This window comes from Tachypleus tridentatus, chromosome 5 (genome assembly GCF_004210375.1).
Source record: "Tachypleus tridentatus isolate NWPU-2018 chromosome 5, ASM421037v1, whole genome shotgun sequence".
In the NCBI taxonomy this organism is placed as follows: domain Eukaryota; kingdom Metazoa; phylum Arthropoda; class Merostomata; order Xiphosura; family Limulidae; genus Tachypleus; species Tachypleus tridentatus.
This window is the reverse complement of record NC_134829.1, coordinates 31,249,371-31,270,298: the sequence shown is the minus strand read 5'-3', so window position 1 is coordinate 31,270,298 and position 20,928 is coordinate 31,249,371. Positions and strand designations below refer to the sequence as shown.

The window sequence follows — 20,928 nt, the reverse complement described above, 5'->3', positions numbered from 1 at the left end:
AACATAATTTTACATACTAACGTACATGAAAAACCTAGAGACAAACCACAGTACCTTTACTATAAAAAAGGTCACCCCACTCACACTAAATAGAACAGCTTACCTATTCACTTTGCGTGGACACTTGTCAGGTATAATGGTAACATCATAGTGATGTAAATAACCTCGAGGCATTTGTATTTCAAAGTGGTTTGCTCGGAGCATGATTGGTCTTCCATCAGTTCCAACATTGGGGCGACGAGGACAAGTAAAGGAAGGCAGCTCCAGTGACTGTCCTGGTGATGTTTGAGAAACAAGAGCCATGGACGGAAGAGGAGACACACTTGAAGGACCACCCGAGGACCCAGTAGGAGGACCATGAGAAGGAAGTGTGCCCCCTGGTGGTCCTGGGGGACCAGGAGCTAGAAAATAAAGATCTGAATTATGTGTAAGCACTCAAGGAAAAAATTTACATTTTTCTAAACATTATGCAAACAAAATATTAATTTTCTTAAAAAATAAGTGGTCTACAGTAAAGATGTCAAATTTTTTCAACCAGATGTTTCAAAACCAGTGACAGTGATACAAGATGCAAAATAATTAGGTTTGATTTTTTTCCCAATATACTGAGATAAAGGAAATAACTGAAATTTTACTTACAAATTTTCTGAAACCAATTTCTGCACCATGAAGTAAGATATATCACTATTAAATAAAGGTAATGGGTTAAAAGGTAATAAGAAACAATTATGAGAATACTTTGTAAAAATAATTACTTTTAATTAGCAATACTATAGGCATATTCCTGAAAGCAATAACAGCAAATATCAAATTTAACCGACTTACTAATGACAAAAAAAAAAAAGAGAGAAAAATCAAGGAAAACTGCCATAAGTCTTTTAAAAGCTTACATTAATTAAAATAACTGATGACTTACAGAACTACAGTATATGCAAAAGCACTGCTCCATTAAACGTAACCAAATGCATGATGTTGGTCACACACATAAAATCCCAACTTAGGGCACTTTCATTCAATTCTGTAACATTTCACAGATGCATCAGTTTTACTACTTGCAGATATAAGTTGTAAATTTGACATCCTAAGTTGCAGGTTACTTTATCACATGTGTTAGTCAAAGCAACAGCTGTCAATGTGGACCTCAATCAATACCTTTTTGAACATGCATAGCATGGAGGCTTAAAAGATTAGCAAAAAAATTATTAGTGTCACACATGACCTCTAATTATGGTAGGGCATGGTATGTGCTGGAATTATTAATGGAACTACATCTTGAAGGTGAAATGTTTAATTGGTAGTCAGAATGTACTACAACTATGAAGTTCACTGCAGGACTAGCAAAAGTTAACATTTTTCCTAAACTGAAAATGTATTTCTAATAATACTGCCACTGACACAATAGCTATTTCTTCATCTACAAGATTTCCATCTTTTGTCCATCTATGTATTGATAACCTGTATTCCAGTCTTTTATACACCACTCAATTGCCTTAGGCAAATTCTAATTTTCAAATTTCTCCAACTGTAAAGTGGCCTCTGTTTACGTATTATATAAGCACCTCATCCCAATAATGTAGTCATTTTATCTAAACATAAACTGACTTTTAGTGAAGAAGTAAGACAGGATATATTTACCATCCACTGACACTATAGTTAGAATCCTACACTAAGAAGGTGGAAGAGCTGGTACAGGCATGATCCATACAGAAGCTTCTACATAGAACAGGAGTGTACCAATAGAAAAAAAAAAAAAAGTATTAGAGTGGAGCAATCACACTATATCCAGAAGAGATATGATCTTATATATTATATGATTGAATCCCAACCTTCAGCTTCAGTCATTGAGTAATGACATTCACACCACTGGAATCAAGACCAGAAAGTAAGAAACACCTTGTTGGACAAACTTTCTCCTCTACCTGAAGAAGCCTAAAACCAACACCCCAGACTTGGAATGATGGGATCATGTATGCCATACTAAACCAAAGGAACAGAACTCATCTGGGCTGGAATTATGAACATTCATGTCGACAAGGAGTATTCCACTTGCTCCTGAAATCATGGAGAGGACATGTAATCTGTGCTCAACCAAGGAACTAGAATGGATTCACTTTGCTTTCAGAATTATGAAAAGATAGTAGACTGTCTTTCATGAACAATATATTTAACCAACATTGATGGATGAGAATAGTCGTGTACTCTCCAATGGGAAATTTTTGTGTTAAATCTGAAATGAAATTAGAAGCAGGTTCCCATGGAGGCTGGTGCCTCCAGGGACACTAGCAGAATGATCCCAACTTTGGAGGAAAAGCTTCTGTATACCACCCTAGCAACTGAAAACTTATGGAGCCCAATAGCTTTTGTCCTGAGGAACAGTGTTCTAGAAAGTTTGCAATAGGTGAACAAAGTTCTCTGTATCTTTAAAATCAAACCAATTACAACTTGTTCAACCTGAAGATTGGTAGGAATAGGGAAGAACTCCTTTAGTTTTACTCATGATTGTCTATGAGTAGTAGTCCATAATAAAGTAATACCATCAGAACCATTTAACCACTGCCAGACATACTGCAAGACATTTGAGAATAATGATATTGAGGGTAGACCCATCTTCAATCCAAGTACCTTGGAACTCCCAGCCTTGAAAATAAGCTTCCATCCCTGAAGAGATGAATCTGTGAAAAGATGGATCTCAGGACGAGGTGGTGAAATGAGTATCCTAATAGTAAAGTTGCTCTGATCAACCACTATTTACAAGCAATAAGGTTGCTCCCCAAGTAATGCAACAAAATGATTCAAAGGATCAGAATGCACAATCTATTGGTCACACAGTAACAACTGAAGGGATCTCATATATGCTCATCACAAAGGAGTGAGTAGCTCAAGAAGTACTTACACCCCCAAAAGAGAGAAAACCAGCTGCTCAGTCGGAAAAGGAGCCAGCAGTAAAAGCCTGATGGCTCTTTCAACGGCTTTTGTTGAGCACCACTCAACTGAGTATTGAAAAACAGATCCAAATGGACGAGATATTGTGTCAGTGGCAAAACAGATTTCTCCAATCTTATAAGGACACCTGCTTTTGAAAGGAATATCAGAGAATGTTGTTCTGCTAATTAATGGAATAAAGCCAAAAAGAGCCAATCATCCATACAATGATGCGTGCATAGGCCCAAGGAATGGATGTGATGAGAAAAAGCTCAAACAATTATGATGAAGACATACGGTGCTAATGCAAGACCAAAACAGAATACCCAGAAACTATAGCCCCTAACCATTGTGCAAAAAAAAACCTAAGAACCTTCTGGAAAGATTCTGCTAAGACAAGAGTCAGTAACAAGCTTGGCCATCCATAGCCCTGATACAAAGTGCCATCGTAGCATGAGAAAAAGATTCCACAGGAGAATTTAAAAATTGATTGATTCAAAAGAGATTGATGATTGGATTCCAATCTCCTATCTTCTTGAGTACCATGAAGAAATATGAATAAGATCCCAGAAGAATGGAACTGACACTCTTTACTGCCTTTTTGATAACTGTCATTCAGCCTGAGAACAAAGCTTCACATGGCATGGGTCTGTTGGAGATCAAAAGGCAACATGTTGAGCAGACAGTGGTGGAAGTGATGTAAACTGAATAACCAACCCTGTAGCCATAACCTGGAGCACCCACAGATTTCTGGTGAAAGATCTTCAAATATCCAGGAAGTTATGTAATTGTGCTCCCACTGTTCTCCCACCCTAAGATAGTCACCAACACCATTGTTGTTGATTTGTCCAAGCTGAAGACCCTTGAGAATTCAGATGGTCTCTATTAAGGGAACCAATAAACCTGGGAACTGAAGGAAGGGGGTGAGAAACACTATAGGTTGATACTCCCAAATTGAAACCTGAAAGACAAAAAGCCATGAATGATAAAGAATGAAAATAGGCAGTATCAATTTGGTATTCTATTCTAACATCTCTAGAACTACAGCATATAACATGGGACAGAGAAAAGGAGCTTCCTGTAACTCCTGAATGCAGAGGTGAGAAACAAACCCTTTCTAACAAAGTTTCTAACTCTTCCCACTAAATCTCAACAACCAAAGAAAATAATTCTGACTGAAGAAGAAATCAGCCAAATCCCTAATTCATCCTCAAGTTAATGAGGGAAACACTGATAAGCTCCATACAAAAACTGGAGTGAAGATAAATACCTTATAAAAAGGTCTTGAGAGCAAGATGAATATGAGAAAACAGCTGATCTCTAAACATAAACAGCAATCTCAGGAGAAAAAGAAAACCAAATGTTCACTTGCTGTCTTCCCTTCTAACAAGGAAGAAGTAGAGTCAAATGCAATAGGAGAAACATCCAAACGACACAAAGTCAAGTTACCAACTGAAGAAAAGGGGTTGGAGGTAGCTGCTCAAACTGATCCTCTGTTGAAGCTGACACAGTAAAAGAAGATGCTAGAAAAAGTAAATCTAAATTCTCACCAATCATTCCCAGGACATTTACAAAAGCTGCTTCAGAACCATCCATCTAACACCATGTCATGAACAGCTTTAACTGAGAGTGACCCCCTCCCTTGGCTGTTGACAAACACCAGGTAGCAGAGATGGAGCAGAAAAGGTTTGCTTCACCTCTGTAGTTGAAATATTAACTTGGATATTCATACTCATCCACAAGTTATTTTTCTAGTAAGTAATGTATAAATATAAACAACAGGTAACTGTAGAGACACCAACCACCTTCAAATCACAATGTAACTAGTAAATAGCCAAAACACTCCTATTGACAGAAACCTGTGCCAAATGCTTTGTAGAGAAAAAAATAATTACATTATTGAGATAAGGTACTTATACACAGTAACTAGACACAGGATACATTGATGTTGGTACAGAAATTTACAAATTAGAATTTGCCTAAGGCAACTGAGTGGTGTGTAAAAGACTGGAGCAAGAGTTCTCAATGCATAGATGGGTAAAAAGTGGAAACCCTGGAGATCAAAAAATAGCTATAATTGTCAGCAGAGGTATGCATGGTTTAGAATTTTGATAACTTTATTTGTTCTTGGGCAAATCCTTGTAGACAATTAAAATAATTGATCATACAGACCATAATTTACATATTCACTGACATTGTGAAACAGACAAACCATTTGTTTCTGTTTTTTCTAAATTTAAAAACATCTAAAGAAACACAATCTGTCTATAAATGGTTCTTTACTGTCATCAACAGAATGAATAAGAAAGTGATCATAGCTTTGTGCTAAAAACTTTGAATCAAGCCTTACAGATAATACCGTCATTCTAACAGATATCTTCAACTACAAGATAGACAAGCATCATCCTCATATTTAATCAAATACTGGCTGTACCCTCTAATGTTGCAATGATGAACTACACTTTCATGGGTTAGCTGCTCTTGTTGCACAATAAAAACCAGTATTTCACAGCTTTGTCTGGAAATGGAAATGAAATGGAAGGTAATTCAAAATAGCACCACGTGAATTTTAGAATTTTAGTATAAATAGCTGAGCACTAGCACACAAGTGATCAACAAGCCCAGAAGTGTAGTTTGGTTAGTGTCTCACCTCGACTCAAATGGAGTGACCAGAACAGGGGTGATGAACCCATCCTGCTGCAGGAAGGCATACAAGCTAGTTCAGAGGTGAAATACAATACATAGAAAGATCCACCACTGTCCAACTTCACAGGGTACTGTGTTGTACATTCATTGAGAAACTCTAAAATCCATCACCCCAGCAGGTACGAACTAGTAAGTAGCAAGGGTCCTCCATGTTCTGCTTGAAGGAGTGGGTGAATGAGAATTCTTATTGGAGAGACCTTGAAAATTGCACACATCACCAGCCAGAAAGGTCTTTTACTAGAGACAGTGCAAAGGGTGCTTTTGAAACCCTATTTTTAAAAATTGGAAAGTACAAGCCAAAGAAGTAGATAGTCACTTCCTTGGTGACTACCTTTCCCATGATATGCCATGGAAGGTATGGTCCACATCACACAATTCAGTACACTTAATAGATTAGGATCCCTCAAATGGTATTGTAGAGCACTCCATCTTGATCTTGACAGTAACACTGCTGATGTTAGCTATAAGGATATGTTTCTTTTCCAAACTTCACATTGTCCCAAACCATCTGCCCATACTTTACCAATCTGATGGAATCCTATAAAAGAAAGAGGATTATGAAGAAAAAAATGTTCTTATCTTCCTAGACTAGATTGAAAAACAGTGACTGGAGGAGGTCAAAATCTTGCAGAAGTCAAAAACAGCCAAATGACGAATATAACATGAGACAGTTTGTAGAGTCATCCCATGCTAATCTAAAAGATCTAATACACAGGGTAGTTAGAAGTGATATGCAAGAAAGTAAGACAAACAAAGAATCTAATGCAAAAAAAATGTGAAATAGCTTGCTAGTATCACAGATAGAGAATGAGAGATGCAGCACAGAAGAAATAATCAGAAAGTTTTGGAAAGGACAGAGGAATAAAAAGACCGTGTGGTAACGTAAAAAAAACAAAATGTAGTTGACAAAACTGTATGAAAACCAGTAATGTTGGAAACCAACAATCCATGGTGAAACAACCAAGTGAAAAAGCCCTGAAGGTGAGGCATAATAGGAAAGCTCAGAAAAAGGGAATGGTGAACGGACCAACATCGAAAACCTACCATTTCCATTAACAGATGAACAGAGTTGAAGGACAATAAGAATTGGATAAGAAAAAGGTTATATGGTCAGGAAAGCCAACCCTGCAATCAATGGAACAGACAAGTCCAATATGTGAAGATGAAGGAAAACAATATTGGGTTAAATAAAGATATGTGGGATTGAAATAAGAAAGAATGGGAATGGAGGGGAAGAGGTGGGTGCAAAGGAAACTATGGTTTAGCCAACCAAAGAGGCATTACCAGCAGAACTAAACAGGTGTCTACCCAAAGCAAGACATAAGAAAAATGGGAGGGGAAGCATACGTAAAAAAAAATGCAAGACCAGCCCCAGTTGCAAGCATTAATCTACAAATATTAAAGATGATAAAATGGGTATGAGAAAATTAGAAGTCTGTTGCTGAGAGGAGTGGCACACAAAACTAAGAGCAAACCAATAAAAAAACCTAAGAATGAAAGACCACTCCAAAAGGTAGAATCTTGTTTGGCTGAGAAAGGCAATTTGGTACCAAGCTACGAGCCTTTAGCACACGACAATCCATAAAACAAAGAGTGGATGGATGAGAATTCTCATTGGAGAGACCTTTAAAATTGCACAGATCTCAGATCTTCTTCAAACACCAGCCAGAAAGGTCCTTTATTAGAGACAGTGCAAAGGATGTTTCTGAAACCCTATTTTTAAAAGTCAGAAAGTGCAAGACAAAGAAGTAGATAGTCAATCAAGTTGCATGCAAAAGAAACAAAAAAGCCAAACCATTGTGCAAGTTAAGGGAATATAGATGAACTGTTGTGCAAAACAGAATGGGTACAGATATAAATTCTGCTCGTCCCACAATATCTCTTTAAGGTGGCACATGTGTGTACAGCTCAATGAAATTTGTGGTTCAAGAGACACTTAAATTCCCCAAAGTAAAAGAACCTTGTATGGAGGTTTAAATGAGAAGTGTAAATCTTGGTGACAAGGCATTCCATTGCTCCTAAATAAGGTGACAAAGTTCAAGTATCACTGAATGAGAGTTGAAGAACATGCCCAAATATACCATGTATTGCGTAGGCATGAGAAAAGAAGTGAAAGGTTGACAAGCCACCCCAACCAAGCAGTCTGATGCAGAAGAATATGGGTGTTATAGAAAGAATAATTACAAGAAGTGACAAGGAGAAGTCAATTGTCCATGCAATAATGTAATCTTATCCATAACGACATAAGAGGAAGAGGCAATGCTAAAGAACATAGTGCTGGATGAAGCAAAGAAAATGTTTCGTGAACAGTTATTGAAATGTGTAAAATTGCAACTGAAATGTCAGCATTCATTATCTAGTCTGTTGAAAAAAACCCATTTGAGATAAATTAAACTCAAAATATGGAACTGATAAATGACAAAAAAAAACATCTGAAACAAAAGATTCATAACCAGATATCAGTAGTCTTTTCTTCAGGACCACAAAGAGATGAAAGTTATAACCCACTGTAGGGAGGTAAATAATCTTTCAATGGTATTATTGGCCAAAAGATTTGAAACTAGTTCCTGGAAATGTTGAAGGTAAAGAGAATCAAAAGGAAGAGGAAAAAAGTCAGAAAAGGGGGAGAAAAGATAGATTGTGGATGAAACCTGAAGAACCCATCTGTCAAACAAAAATAGAGACCACAGTCTGGCAATGAAAGACAGGCAAACTTCCACAAGGCCATATCTGACAGGGTAGTTACTGATAAGAGGAGCAATGATCCTAATTTCAGGAAGTTGGAGAATGGGAAAAAAAGGAGAATGCTGGGAAGCAGGAATAAGAAAGGGAGTTGTGTATTCAACAATCAAAAACATTATGACCAATCCTGTCAACAAAAAGAATAAAAAACGTTTTTTTAACAAATACAAAAGCATTCATTTATATCTATTTTAACTGCTCTCTCTTGTATACAAAAATTTCCATACTCAAGCTTAGTTCACTGATAAATATTACTTATACAGTTGGTGAACACCATGCAATGTACATTACTGTTATTAGATATGCACATGGTTTTCTTATTTTAAATTAATTTCTGTTTAGCCTCAGTTCTTATACCTTAATTTTCTGATGATGCAAAGTAAATCACATGAAACATGACAAAATAAACAAAAGTCTTACTCTATAACTCTGATTAAAACTAATGGAAAGGTCAAATAATTGCTTCTGAAAAAAATACTTGCAGGGTATAAGAAGGAATTGTTTAAGGTTTAGGGAATTTATAGTGTTAATGAAATATCTTTTCTCTTATTCAATAACAAAAATTAGAAATGGACACAGGTATAAATTTTGAAAGGAGCAGTAGTCATCCTCAATTAACACAGTTTTACAGACAAGTCTTTAAAATGGGTCACTTTCAGAAATGATTGTTACAGTAAACTTAAGGGAAGAACTGATAAATCTCAACATTTACTAAAACTGAAAATGTATTTCCATTAGGTACTTACCTGCCATACCCAAAGCTACCTCAACCTTCATTTGCCCAGTAGGTCATGTTAATTTTCAACAGTGCACCATTCTTTCATACACCTATATTTTTTGTCTTTGTGACAATGGGTACTGATAATGTGAATATTCTCCACCAACCATACTGCACCACCTATACTATCATAGGTAGTTCCTCTACAATTATAACACAATCCTCTCTTTCAAGAGTTGGCATATAAAAACAACAACAGTGGCAAATCAGTGTGAAGGAAGGATGGGAAATAAATTTTCATTGTTAGAAGATGTTAACTTCTGAAAATGTACTACTTCTACTCATCCAAAACTAGAATCCCACACTGGAAAGGTGGAAGCACCTGCAAAGGTGCCAAAAAAATACAATAAAATACCCAGTGGAAGTCCCTTGCATAAAACTGAGTTTTGAATTTTGTACAAAAGATACTGATAGATCAACAAGTGCAGTTTGCTTAGGCCAAAACATTCAGGAAAAGCACCTTGTATCAGTATTGAGTATAACAAGTGTGGTTTAACCAAGCAGAGAACATCCAATTGAAGTGCCTTGCCTTAATGTATGTCACAATCAACAAGTGCAGTTAACCCAGGCAAAAACATCCAACAGAACCATCTTGTTTTGAGAATATATTAATAATAGTGTATAATATAAAGCATAACAAAGTTATCCACCCTCACATAGAGCGATTAGATATGAGTATGAGATTGTTTTACTATATAAATCTAAGTCGTGATGAAACCTCCACAATTCACCACTCCACTGGCTGGGAACAAGAAGTGATAAGGATTTCTATCCACCACTAGAAGGAGAGGTGGATAAGCAATGGTGAAGGGGGAGTCCATAAAAACAACCCATCTGAGACAGTTCAATGGGTGCCCACACTTTCCTATTCTTAAAAGCAGAAACACCCAGATTGTAAGAATCATTGGTCACTAGGGATGAGCAAATATACCTGTATACTTTATTCCTGAAGTCTACGAGTGACAGTCCTCAGTATATACAGATTTTAAAAAAAATCAATATATAGATATAGATACACCATCAGATAACAGTGACTAGTGGTCTTGCATAAATACACAGTCTCCACAGTCAGCATTATAGAAGAATACAGATATACTGCTAAGATATAAAATTTAGTAAACCTGACCAGGTCAATATCTTCCACCAGGTGATACATCTCAAAATATGAGGTATATCAATAAATTAAAAAAAAAAAAATTATGACAACTTACACCAATGAAAGGTAAACAGCTGCATCTAGATTCACCACAGAAGGAAGATACAAATATGTTATGCAGGCAAAGAGTGACAAATATACTGAAAGTTGTCCACATACCAGCTTATATGATTTCCTTCAAAACAAAGCTATGTCAAGCAGCTGAGCACTTGGGTAGATGACAAAGTTGGTGTGAAGAAACAATACATAAATGGTAACCCACAAGAGACATTTACACATGCCAGGCATTCAAGTTGATGAACCCAACCCCTAAGTGTCATAGGAGAAAGAGAAGAAACAGAGGAATGCCATGAAACAATTACACAGAAACAAGAAAAATAAAAGGATGCAGAACAAGCCAAATAACATAGCAGGAAATAAACTAGATAATCCTGAGAACACATGTAAGAAAAGGAAATGGAAGATAGTACAAAAGAAAATGTTCCCAAGTAGCCAAAATCCTAGGAAGAAATGGCTGATCCTGATAATGATTAATATATGAGAAACGAAACAGAATTGCAAAAATATCAGAAAGACTATGATGTGTCAGGATATGGAGGATTTATTGTCTAAAAATGGTACAAGAAATAAACTGCAATGGTTTCAGAAGGAAAACTAGATTGGGTATAAAGAATACAACTGAGATCCAAATTCGGTTGAAGAAAAGTGTGACAGAAGGAGCAGATGAAAGAAATGGAAAAACTTGAGTATGAGAAAGCTTTCTGAAAGTTCAACAGGGCAGCTCTATTAAAAGCAACAATAAACAGACAAAATTTGGTCAAATAACTAGACAAAATACTGAGGCAGTTGAGGAACAGAAGTACAAGAGAGTTGTAATCCATGAGAAATAGATACTAGAAACAAGACCTAAACTTCTGGTACACAGACAAAGAAGGGCATGTCCTCAAGCTTAAGCACAAGACTGGACAAAAAAGTCACACAGAAAAATGGAGTATAGTGATGTGAGGATAAAAAATGTCATATCAAGGAAGAAGAGAGAGAAAAGGACAGAGTCTGTTGCTCCAGTAAGGGAAGGATCAGAGGGAACTATGAGATGGCAAAGCTGAAGCAACCAACATAATACAAACAGGCAGTGGTCTGGATAATGGAAAAGACTTAGAAGAGGAGGCATGTTTGACAATAGGCATAAAGATCATAAGAGTAGTTCCACTGGTCAATAAGCATTAAAGAAATGACTGCACATGTGCCCGACCCAGGGAAATGAGCACTTTCAAGTAAGTGCACATCACCAAAAGAAAGAGAGCTTCACATGCAAAAAGAGAGGAGGAGAAAGTATGGTGAATGTGACTGCCCACTCATTATCCTGCAGCCAAAGTGGAGAAAACTAGGCTCAACTGAGAAAGGAAGTGAAGATAAGGTCCAAATAAATAAAATATTTTCCAACTTGAAAAGAAACCCCATCTAAGAAACTTCTTGAAGAAAGTGGGTGTGAGTGGCTGACCCAGCAAGTCAAAATAATGCATAAAAGAGTGTATCACTCCACAGAACACAGATAGAGTTGAAAAAAGGCAGAATGGTAGCACCCAGAACTGAAAGGCAAAACCCTCATACAGGAACACCCCCCACCAAAAACAAAAATGTCACAGTGAGGTATTTAGCAATGTAAGACTAGAGAGTAAGCAGCTAGTCATCACCACCCAACGTCAACTCTTGGGCTACTCTTTTGCCAAGGAATAGTGGGATTGACCATCACATTATAATGCCCCTGTGGCTGACTGACCTATATTTAGCCAGCACAGGAGGTACGCAATTATACATTTTAAGATAACTTCTTTGTAGGACATTCTCACTGACTAAACTATATCTACCAGGTGCACATGCACAGATCTATGTGGTATTACAGGGCACACACATACAACATTATACACGTCTTTAACTTATCACTGCACGCTTTTGTGTGTGTGTGTGTGTGTGTGTGTGTGTGTGTGAGAGGAGACATGGGAACTGACCTGAATCTGATAGATAGACATCTCTTTGTCACAATAGGAAGACAATAAAAGAAAGGGCTAGATAAGGCTTCCATTAATAGAGGTCAGATATAAAAGCCTTTCTCTTCCAGCTTCAAGTGGGGGTGGATACAGTAAATTAAAGAGAGGTTAAAGAGCAAGGCTTGTTGAATATTTAAATGACCACAATTGTATTTCAGTTTGTTTTTGTATTTTCAAAATGGACAAAATAATATGATAAACCAGTTAGATCCTTTTTTGCCCTTGAATATGTTATTTGGATTAGAGGAAAGTGTGAACTTTGTACACACAACTTTTTAAACAGCTTTTGTTCAAATGTTACACAAAAGATTAGAAAGAAACTCCAATGGGCTAAAGTTGGGGAAGAACCAGTAGTGTTTGGGCATTTGCTTTTTTTGCATTTAAGTTTAACAGGAACAAAATTAAGTTATATGATAAAAGTACAATGATATTACACTTACATATTTCTATCTGTATTTCATAATGACTTGGGTAAACTACTTAGTTATCCTAATAATTTGCAACTAATTATATTAAGCATATGGGAATGCTTATTTAGAATTTCACACAACATTTCCTATGCCCTTTGCTATGGTGATTAGTGCCATGGCCTCTTAATGTTGTATTTAAAAATTAAACTTAATTATCAATGTAAATTAACAAATTTACCACAAAAATGTAGTGTCGTTCAAACATTTATACTATCTAACACTTAACCCCCTTGGTTTCAAAATAAAACATTAAAAAAATTCTGAAAATTCACATTTCAGTATCATTTGACATGTCAGAGCTTCAACTTCTAATATTAAGAAGAGATTGTTACACTTTCCAAAGTTATCCTTACTAATAATTTAACCTATCAAGTCTAACAAACTTCTGAAAGTCTCACCATTATCAGGACTTTCAAACTAAACCTGTCACAGTTTCAGACCAATTAAAAACCAGCCAAACATAATTATAATCAAAATCTAAAACTTGTATCTACTAACTTCTTGATTTGCTGAAATATAAGTTTATATATCAAAACCAGAGAGACAAGACCCTTCTCTCCAACTTAAGATAATTTTCCTAATAAACTTTAAAGACATCACGTTTATAACCAACAGAAAAGCAGACCCTTCCTAATAAAGGCTCGGAGCTTTTTGATGTTGGTGCTCATAAGTCTATCAATTTCTTCACATGTAGACATACTATCTCTGCTGCAAAAGTCAATAGAATTTCTTAGCCTATTTACAGCTCGCTTGGAAAGCCACATAAAGTACAGTTGTTTTTGGGACCATCTAATTTTATAAAACGATAAATAAATATTTGTGTTCTAAAAGGCATATTTGAAAGCTACATGAACTCACTTTGGACATCCAAATTTGCGAGACTCAACAAGACTTAGTAAAGAACAACTTGTATAATAAAACTGCAGTACAAAAAGTTAACACGTTCTTTCACACAAAATGTATTTTCAGTAGGTTCTTACCTCAGATAAAGCTATCTTAACATTCTTTCAGTCCTCTAGGCATCACTAAATAAATTTTAAAGCCTATTGCACTAATCACTACACTCTACAAATTTTGCACCACTTATCAACATGTACATTAGCATGCTACTACCCTCAACCATTGATAATTTGCTACCTACACAGGCAAACCAACTGCCTATGATTTTGCCACTCAATCTTCCCTTTCAAGATTTGCAGCATGAACAACATTGGCAGGGAGGAAAGATGGGAAATATGTGGAAGGAAAGAAGTAGCTATTGGAAACACATTTTCAGTGCAAGAACATGTTAACTCCTGGTAAAATCTTACCTCCTCTCACACAAAGCTTGAATCCCACAGTAAAAGATTGGATGAATTTTAACTGGAAAACAACCATTTAGAAATAACTGATGTATTCAGAGATTAAACCTAATCACACATGCAGAATACCACACTACTTCTGGAACAAGAGCTATTCACCCCATAAGGAAGAAATGAAACTGACACAAGCAGAAGAAATATAGATGCACAAACTTAATTCATTTTGAGAGGTGCAAACTACAACAAAAAAATGGGCAAGTCTAATTTGTCTTCTATCTCACAAACCAGACTGAAAAACTTGCTGGCTTCTGTAGGTGGAAAGCACTCAATAAAATAAAACCATCAATACCCACAAAGAAAAATGGCAAGTCAAAGGATGGTTTGCAAAATATAACAATAGAGAAAAACACCTGACCATGGCTAGGTATCTACCCAACCTCAACCAGAAAGATGCATATAAATACACAGAACAATCCCAACAACAAGTAAATTAAGTGTTGCATGTCAAGCAACCTCAATTTACAGAGAGGACGTCAGCTCTCGACCAAGTCCGGACAAACTCCTAAAGCTACCATAAGAATTCAACTGTAATCAGTTTTAACTTTCACAACTATGATTTGTCAAGTTAAATGACCTCAAGACCTCTTTGTACTCATTGAAAGTCTTAATAAATCTAATACTACCAACTAACTATTAATATAGTGTATATCTTCATAAAATGTCAGTCTTTCAGTATATATACAAAAATAACATTTGTAGCAAAGTATTGTTAACTTACTAAAAACAGATTTGCCCTTAAATATATATAAAAAGTATTTGTTTTGATCAGTCTCTGTGCAAAGTGATTTTCATATTAAGATTAAAAATATTACTTCATACTTTTATCTCAAAATCTCAAATTTCATTTGTGTAATCTTTAAAACCTCCTAGGTATATTTTAAATGTTTGTTTAAAAAAATTTTATCTGTAATTTTCTTAATCCTAACTTCATACAAGGTTGGTCAATTTGATTGACCTTGTAGCCATCTATAGTGTGGGTGTGAACAGAGAAAACTTGCCACAGAATGGGATCCTATTAATAACAGTAAGAATTGGTCCTTGAAAAGAAAACAAATATTGTGAAAAGACACAAGTCAAAAGCAAATTGACATGGGCAAAATAGCCACTGGACAATATCCACCTCAGAAAGATATAGCAAGATAGTGAGATAATGAACAAGGGTGTAAGGTACAATTCAAACTCCAACCTGAACAATTTCTTGAACAGATCATGGGAATAAAAGGTCAGGAATGTGAACCCCAAAAGGAGACAGTAAGTGTCACATAACACCTTATGGAGCAAACTGGACAAAGAAGCCAAATTGGATTACAATGGGAGTACAGGTGAGAAATGGAAGGTAAAGAGTTGCATATGAAAATCAAATGGACCTCCTGGGCAGAACAAGTCTTAGGAAGGAAACTACTAATATTTAACAAGCCCTGAATTTAAGCACAGCATGTGCACATTTCGTGTGAAGCTTTTGATAGACTTACTGGAAACAGCTAATTGACTCGCATCACAATTTTTTGCTTTCTGTTTGGAGAATTACTGCTCCAATAAAGCAATATGACCATAAAATTAAAAGATAATGGATGTGAAAAGATCATCAGATGAAACTGTACAGATAAGTAGTTTGAAACTTTTTTGATTAATACTGCAATCAATACAAAGAGAAAAAATGGTATTATTCATTTTATATTCTCACCTTTTCATTTCCCTGCACATTGGTGATTAATGTTGTTAATATTACAGTAGAGAATGATGAAATATAAAGGTTTTACCAAATAAAATCATTTGATATATGTTTAGGAGGTTCAAGAAATTATCCATACAAAATATAAAATGTGAAAAATGTTTTCATTCTTAACATAAAAAACATCTTTCATTCAGATTTACTTAGTAGAACTTGCTTGGTCTAGTTAATATACTTTATACTTGAGGTTTATCAGAGATTAACCAAACAAACACTATAAAAATCTACTTACCTCTTGTGATTCCACAAAACTAAAAGAAAAACTGAATAGAAATATTAGAGTTTTTCTTTTATATAAGAGTGAATGCAATCAATACATCACCAATGGAAGCTCAATGTTGTTAGTAATGGTGAAAACTACATTTTGCATACAAGCTCTTCAAATATATTCATTCAATGTGTTTCATAACATTTAAATCATTAGAAATTTACAGCATAAAAATGCTGAACACCTAATGCAAAAGAAAGCTAAAGACACCATAGTTTACATTAATAATGGCACAAACTAAAATGTTGTTTAATATACAAGTTTATAATTTTTTTATGTTGTATAATATTCCTAGAGATGGCATTCAAGTCTTGTTACATCAGGCGATATTAATTCAACACCTTTATTAGTACAGCTAAAGCCCACTACAAGGGGTGACCGAAGAAAAATGATCTTGGCACAATTGTCAATATGTCATTAAAGCCAACCAAACAATACTTTATTGCTATTTGCCAAGCTAAGAGAATTTATACATATTTATTACAAGTTAAACAATGCAATTATCATTCAACACAAATTAGTTATGTACACTTTTGGTCTCCTAATCCAAAAAAACAATTCACTTATTGGAAACATTTCAGACTTCAGGTGACTATGAGGAAGACTGAAATAATAGAAAGGTTACCTTGCAGGAACAAGTTAACAGGATCTGACATTTACTCCGATACAATAGCTCAGAACAAGAAAAAATGCATTCAGACCAATTGTCAATGTGATGTACTAGACTGATATGGTTAGTAGTTTAATATTCAATGTTTTATTTTTGTTTTTTTAATATACTTACACATTCCATTTTGATACATTCAATGGTGAAACTGATTAATTTCTCAGTCTCAGCACACTCAAATTATTTCCAATGTAAGTCAGATAATTATTTTTCTTCAGGTCAAGACTGGCATACTATGGAGTTTGTTTCTAAGAATTTACAACTGCTATATCATTCCAATACAAAATATCAATCAATATATGTACATTGTATTTAATGTATTAAGTACATATTATTATTCATTTTTATAGCTAATGATGTTAAGTATATTTTATTTCACAATTTCTTGAAAAAAAAAGAAAAGTTTTATTTACATATATTTTCATTACCAAAACATTCTGTGCTTCTGTGGCTTAAATGGCAAAACATATCCTACTAGTGAGTAGATCTGTACAATTTCTGGTATTTGCTATTCAATTAATCAATGGTTACAACCTGTGCAAGCTAAAAAAACAAAACAAAAAGAGAGCTGTGTGCTGTCTTCAAAACTGTCATACATTTTGTGAGCACTTCCTACTTAGTGAATGAATCACTAACATCAATTGAGTATCAAGACAGTCATTTTGTTTGTTTTCCAGTTGTGCAGCACGCTATGCAACAGGTGCATTGATTTGATCTCAGAGTTTATTAACATATCTTGCAATTCTATTCAATGCTCATAATTGTGAGATTAGTAAAATTAAGCATCCAGCTTGGTACATAAGCTGATTTAAAAACATTTATTCTAGTTATATATATATAATCATGAAAATATTACATTATCCTTGACTGGAGAGACACTATATTTTATTTTATTTTAAAAACAACCTAAACATATTAACTTCTTTCAACTTTTAATTGTATTAACATCTAACAGTAACACAAAATTTTAGTAAATAAATAGTAGGCCAGCAAACAATAATTTATAAGCATAATGTTTGCTCTCCAATTTTTTATACTAGTATAAAGTGCTTCTTTCCTTAAGCAGCATACACAGTTAGTTCAAAGTCAGAAGATTATCCATCAACCAACTTCTGTATACTCCTAGGGCTTATGATCCAATCAAGCTACACATTATTTATTGTTACTTTATATTGACCAGTCATATAGTATGTAGTTAATATGGTGCAAATTAGAGATGGTAGGATTGCCTGTTGGGTGATTTAAAAGTGAATAACCTTCCTATTCAAAGTGCTCTTAATGTACAAGTTGAGTTTTAACACCAGGATGTATCATTCTGCAGTATGAAAATCCAGTTGTGAGAATAATTTTTGTTGTCAAAAATATAATTAGTGTGACTGTTGATAAAGCTTTCATTGTAAAAATTTAGTTTCAGAGTTGTCTTTTATACAGCACAAAATTACAAAAAACGTCAAGTAAAACCTAGAAAATAGCCAGTTACATAATCAATAGTATCTTAATGTAATTACACTGCAATTATTGTATTTTATTAATTACCTAAAGCAAGTAATTCATCTTTTGTTAAATCTACTTGTTGCAAAGAAGAAGAATGACCAGAAACTGATATCTACTGTTTATCCACATAAACAAACATCATAACTTCAATTACATGGTACATCTGTTAAAAACAATATCATTAGCAAGCAAAGCAAATTATGCAGTAACTGAACTTCAACATCTTAAAAATAATTTTATTAACAATTACTATCTCAAATAGTTTATAAAAGAAGCCATCAACAAAACTCTTTAATGGTGAAAAAACCCATTAATCAAAAAATATGAGATGATAATACCTTTTTTGCAGGCCTTAAGGAAAAATAAAAATAATTATGAATACTTTTAGCATTCAAACTGTTCAAGAGCCTGACTAACCTATACAATATCTTAACTAAGGTTACGTCACAGCATCTGACTTTTTACTCAGAGAAAATGTCTACAATATACCGTATGAATGTAAAAGAGAATACATTGAAGAAACCAAATGTCCTGTTAATATTCAGATGTCAAAGAGACATCAGACGTGTTTCTGTAGTTAGAAACCTAGAGAAGAAAACTACAACATTGACTCAAGAATATAAAAATTATTGTCATGGGATGTGATAGTATAAAGAGAAAAATTAAAGAAGCCATTACAATGGCAGCATATAATTGTGGTTATCCTACAGATATTAACCATAATCCTGGATTTTCCCCTTCATACTTGCTGGTTACCTTTCATTGAAGAAATCAAACCATCCATTGACTCTAACACCAGTATTAAAATAATCTAATTTATTATTTTTATTCTTTGTCTTAGTTTATTTATTTTTACTGTTGATTTTATCTTTCAGCATAACAAACCACAATGATAATATCGTTTGCTATGTCCCTTGACCCTGTAACATTATCTAATTTTATTAAACTTCAGGCTTAGTTTTTTTAAAGAAACTTGCGCATGTTCTCGTTTTTCGTTGTTGCTGGGCGACTTTTGATTAGAATTGTTCAATTAGATCCTGTTGTTTATTAAATATCTCGCACCTATAGAGCTAGAAGTTTTAAAGTAATTGAACCGAAAGCTTATGCATTAATTTTAAAAAAACGTTGTGACAGTTCAAATAAATTACTTAATACAAACAGTGGAAGTAGAATTGTACGGTTATAAGTATGTTTATGTCTATTCCGAAAATGACGTTTCTCACTGTCTTCACTTTCAGTACATATTTTAATACTAGTCTACCTCTTAACACTTATGCGAGGCCTAAATCATTTATCAATGTTACGTATATTTTTTACCTCCTAAGCTATATAAAATTGTTGTAGAAAAATAATGAGAATTACTTCTAACCTAGAAATTTATTATTTAATAACATAAAGTATAATAACTCTAAATCATTAAATAAGTATCCTTTACATTTGCATTTGAATTAAATGATTTGGTGATTTACAAGAAGTTCGAAAGCATAAAATTAAAATGTAATACTTTAAAAGTCATAATGAATAGAATAATTCAGTACTACTTACGCTGCAGAGGAAACATGTTAAGTCAAAGTTCAAACGCTATTGTTACCATAAATTATCTTCGAATTCAAACAATGCAAACCTAATAGTAATACTATTAGTATCACTATAGTAGGCTTAATGCAACTTAAAATGGCGTTAGTTGACGTCACAACAACAATAAAAATAACATTTCTTATTTAGCTTTAAATGTCCTTTCTTTGCGTATTTGATTTTTTAAGATAGTATTTATGTAGGTTTGAAATGATGTAATATACTTCAATTAAATATGGACAAAATTAATTTACATAATAACAGAAACTATTTAAAATATAATGGATTACTTTTCCTTCGTATATTATTATATTCATATCCAAAATTGCAATGTAATATAATTATGAGTATATCTTCTTTGTTGGAATATTTCAGTAATATTTCTATCATTTGTAATATAACGCTATCTTTATTTGTAACACATGGTACAAACATTTTATGTGTTAACTGTTTCTGCAAAATTGTAATTAGTGTTATTAATCACTTTAGAAAATGTTTAATTTTTCTACTACTTTTCTTCATGTCCCCAATGGTGCAGCGGGAAGTCTTAAAATTGATAACGCCAAAAACCTCGTTTCGATACCCGTATGAAAGATAGTACACAGAGTCTATTATATAGCTTTATGTTTCACAATAAAGAAACAATACATTATGTATTCGTGTATGTGAGTTTTCCATTATGGCAAGAAAAGAGTTGTATACTTTTATAGATACTTCTAGGGTCGCTTCACTGGTGTGGAAATAATTTACCTTTCCGTAATTCAAGGATAGACATTTTTGCTGACCGTTATGTTACAGTACTTTATCATACACTATTCAATCCGAAGTGGGTAAGTGTAACGTTCGTATTTGGCTCATTCTTGATTTTAGCTGGAAGGCTATCATCTTAGTGTTTCCAACGAAAATTAAGGTAATATATAAGATTTACAAATCCATATTGCTTAACATCTTCCCTTCCATACATTTATCGATTTCCTTCTGCGTAAATTTTTTTATGTTCTTTTCATTT

The 20,928-nt window shown here is 34.2% G+C and overlaps 1 protein-coding gene across 1 annotated transcript in view; it reads right to left on the bottom strand.

The window, feature by feature from the left end:
* The window catches only part of LOC143250847 (protein argonaute-2-like), a 137,648-nt gene extending 117,575 nt beyond the window's left edge, over positions 1–20,073 (bottom strand). The window contains exons 1-3 of the mRNA XM_076501938.1: positions 19,890–20,073; positions 5,573–6,166; positions 104–416 (exon numbers count right to left, since the gene is read on the bottom strand). Of these exons, the coding sequence (XP_076358053.1) occupies positions 104–416; positions 5,573–5,633 (374 nt within the window). The 5' untranslated portion in view covers positions 5,634–6,166; positions 19,890–20,073. The remainder of the gene's footprint in view (positions 1–103; positions 417–5,572; positions 6,167–19,889) is intronic.
* Between the last annotated feature and the right edge of the window lie 855 nt (positions 20,074–20,928).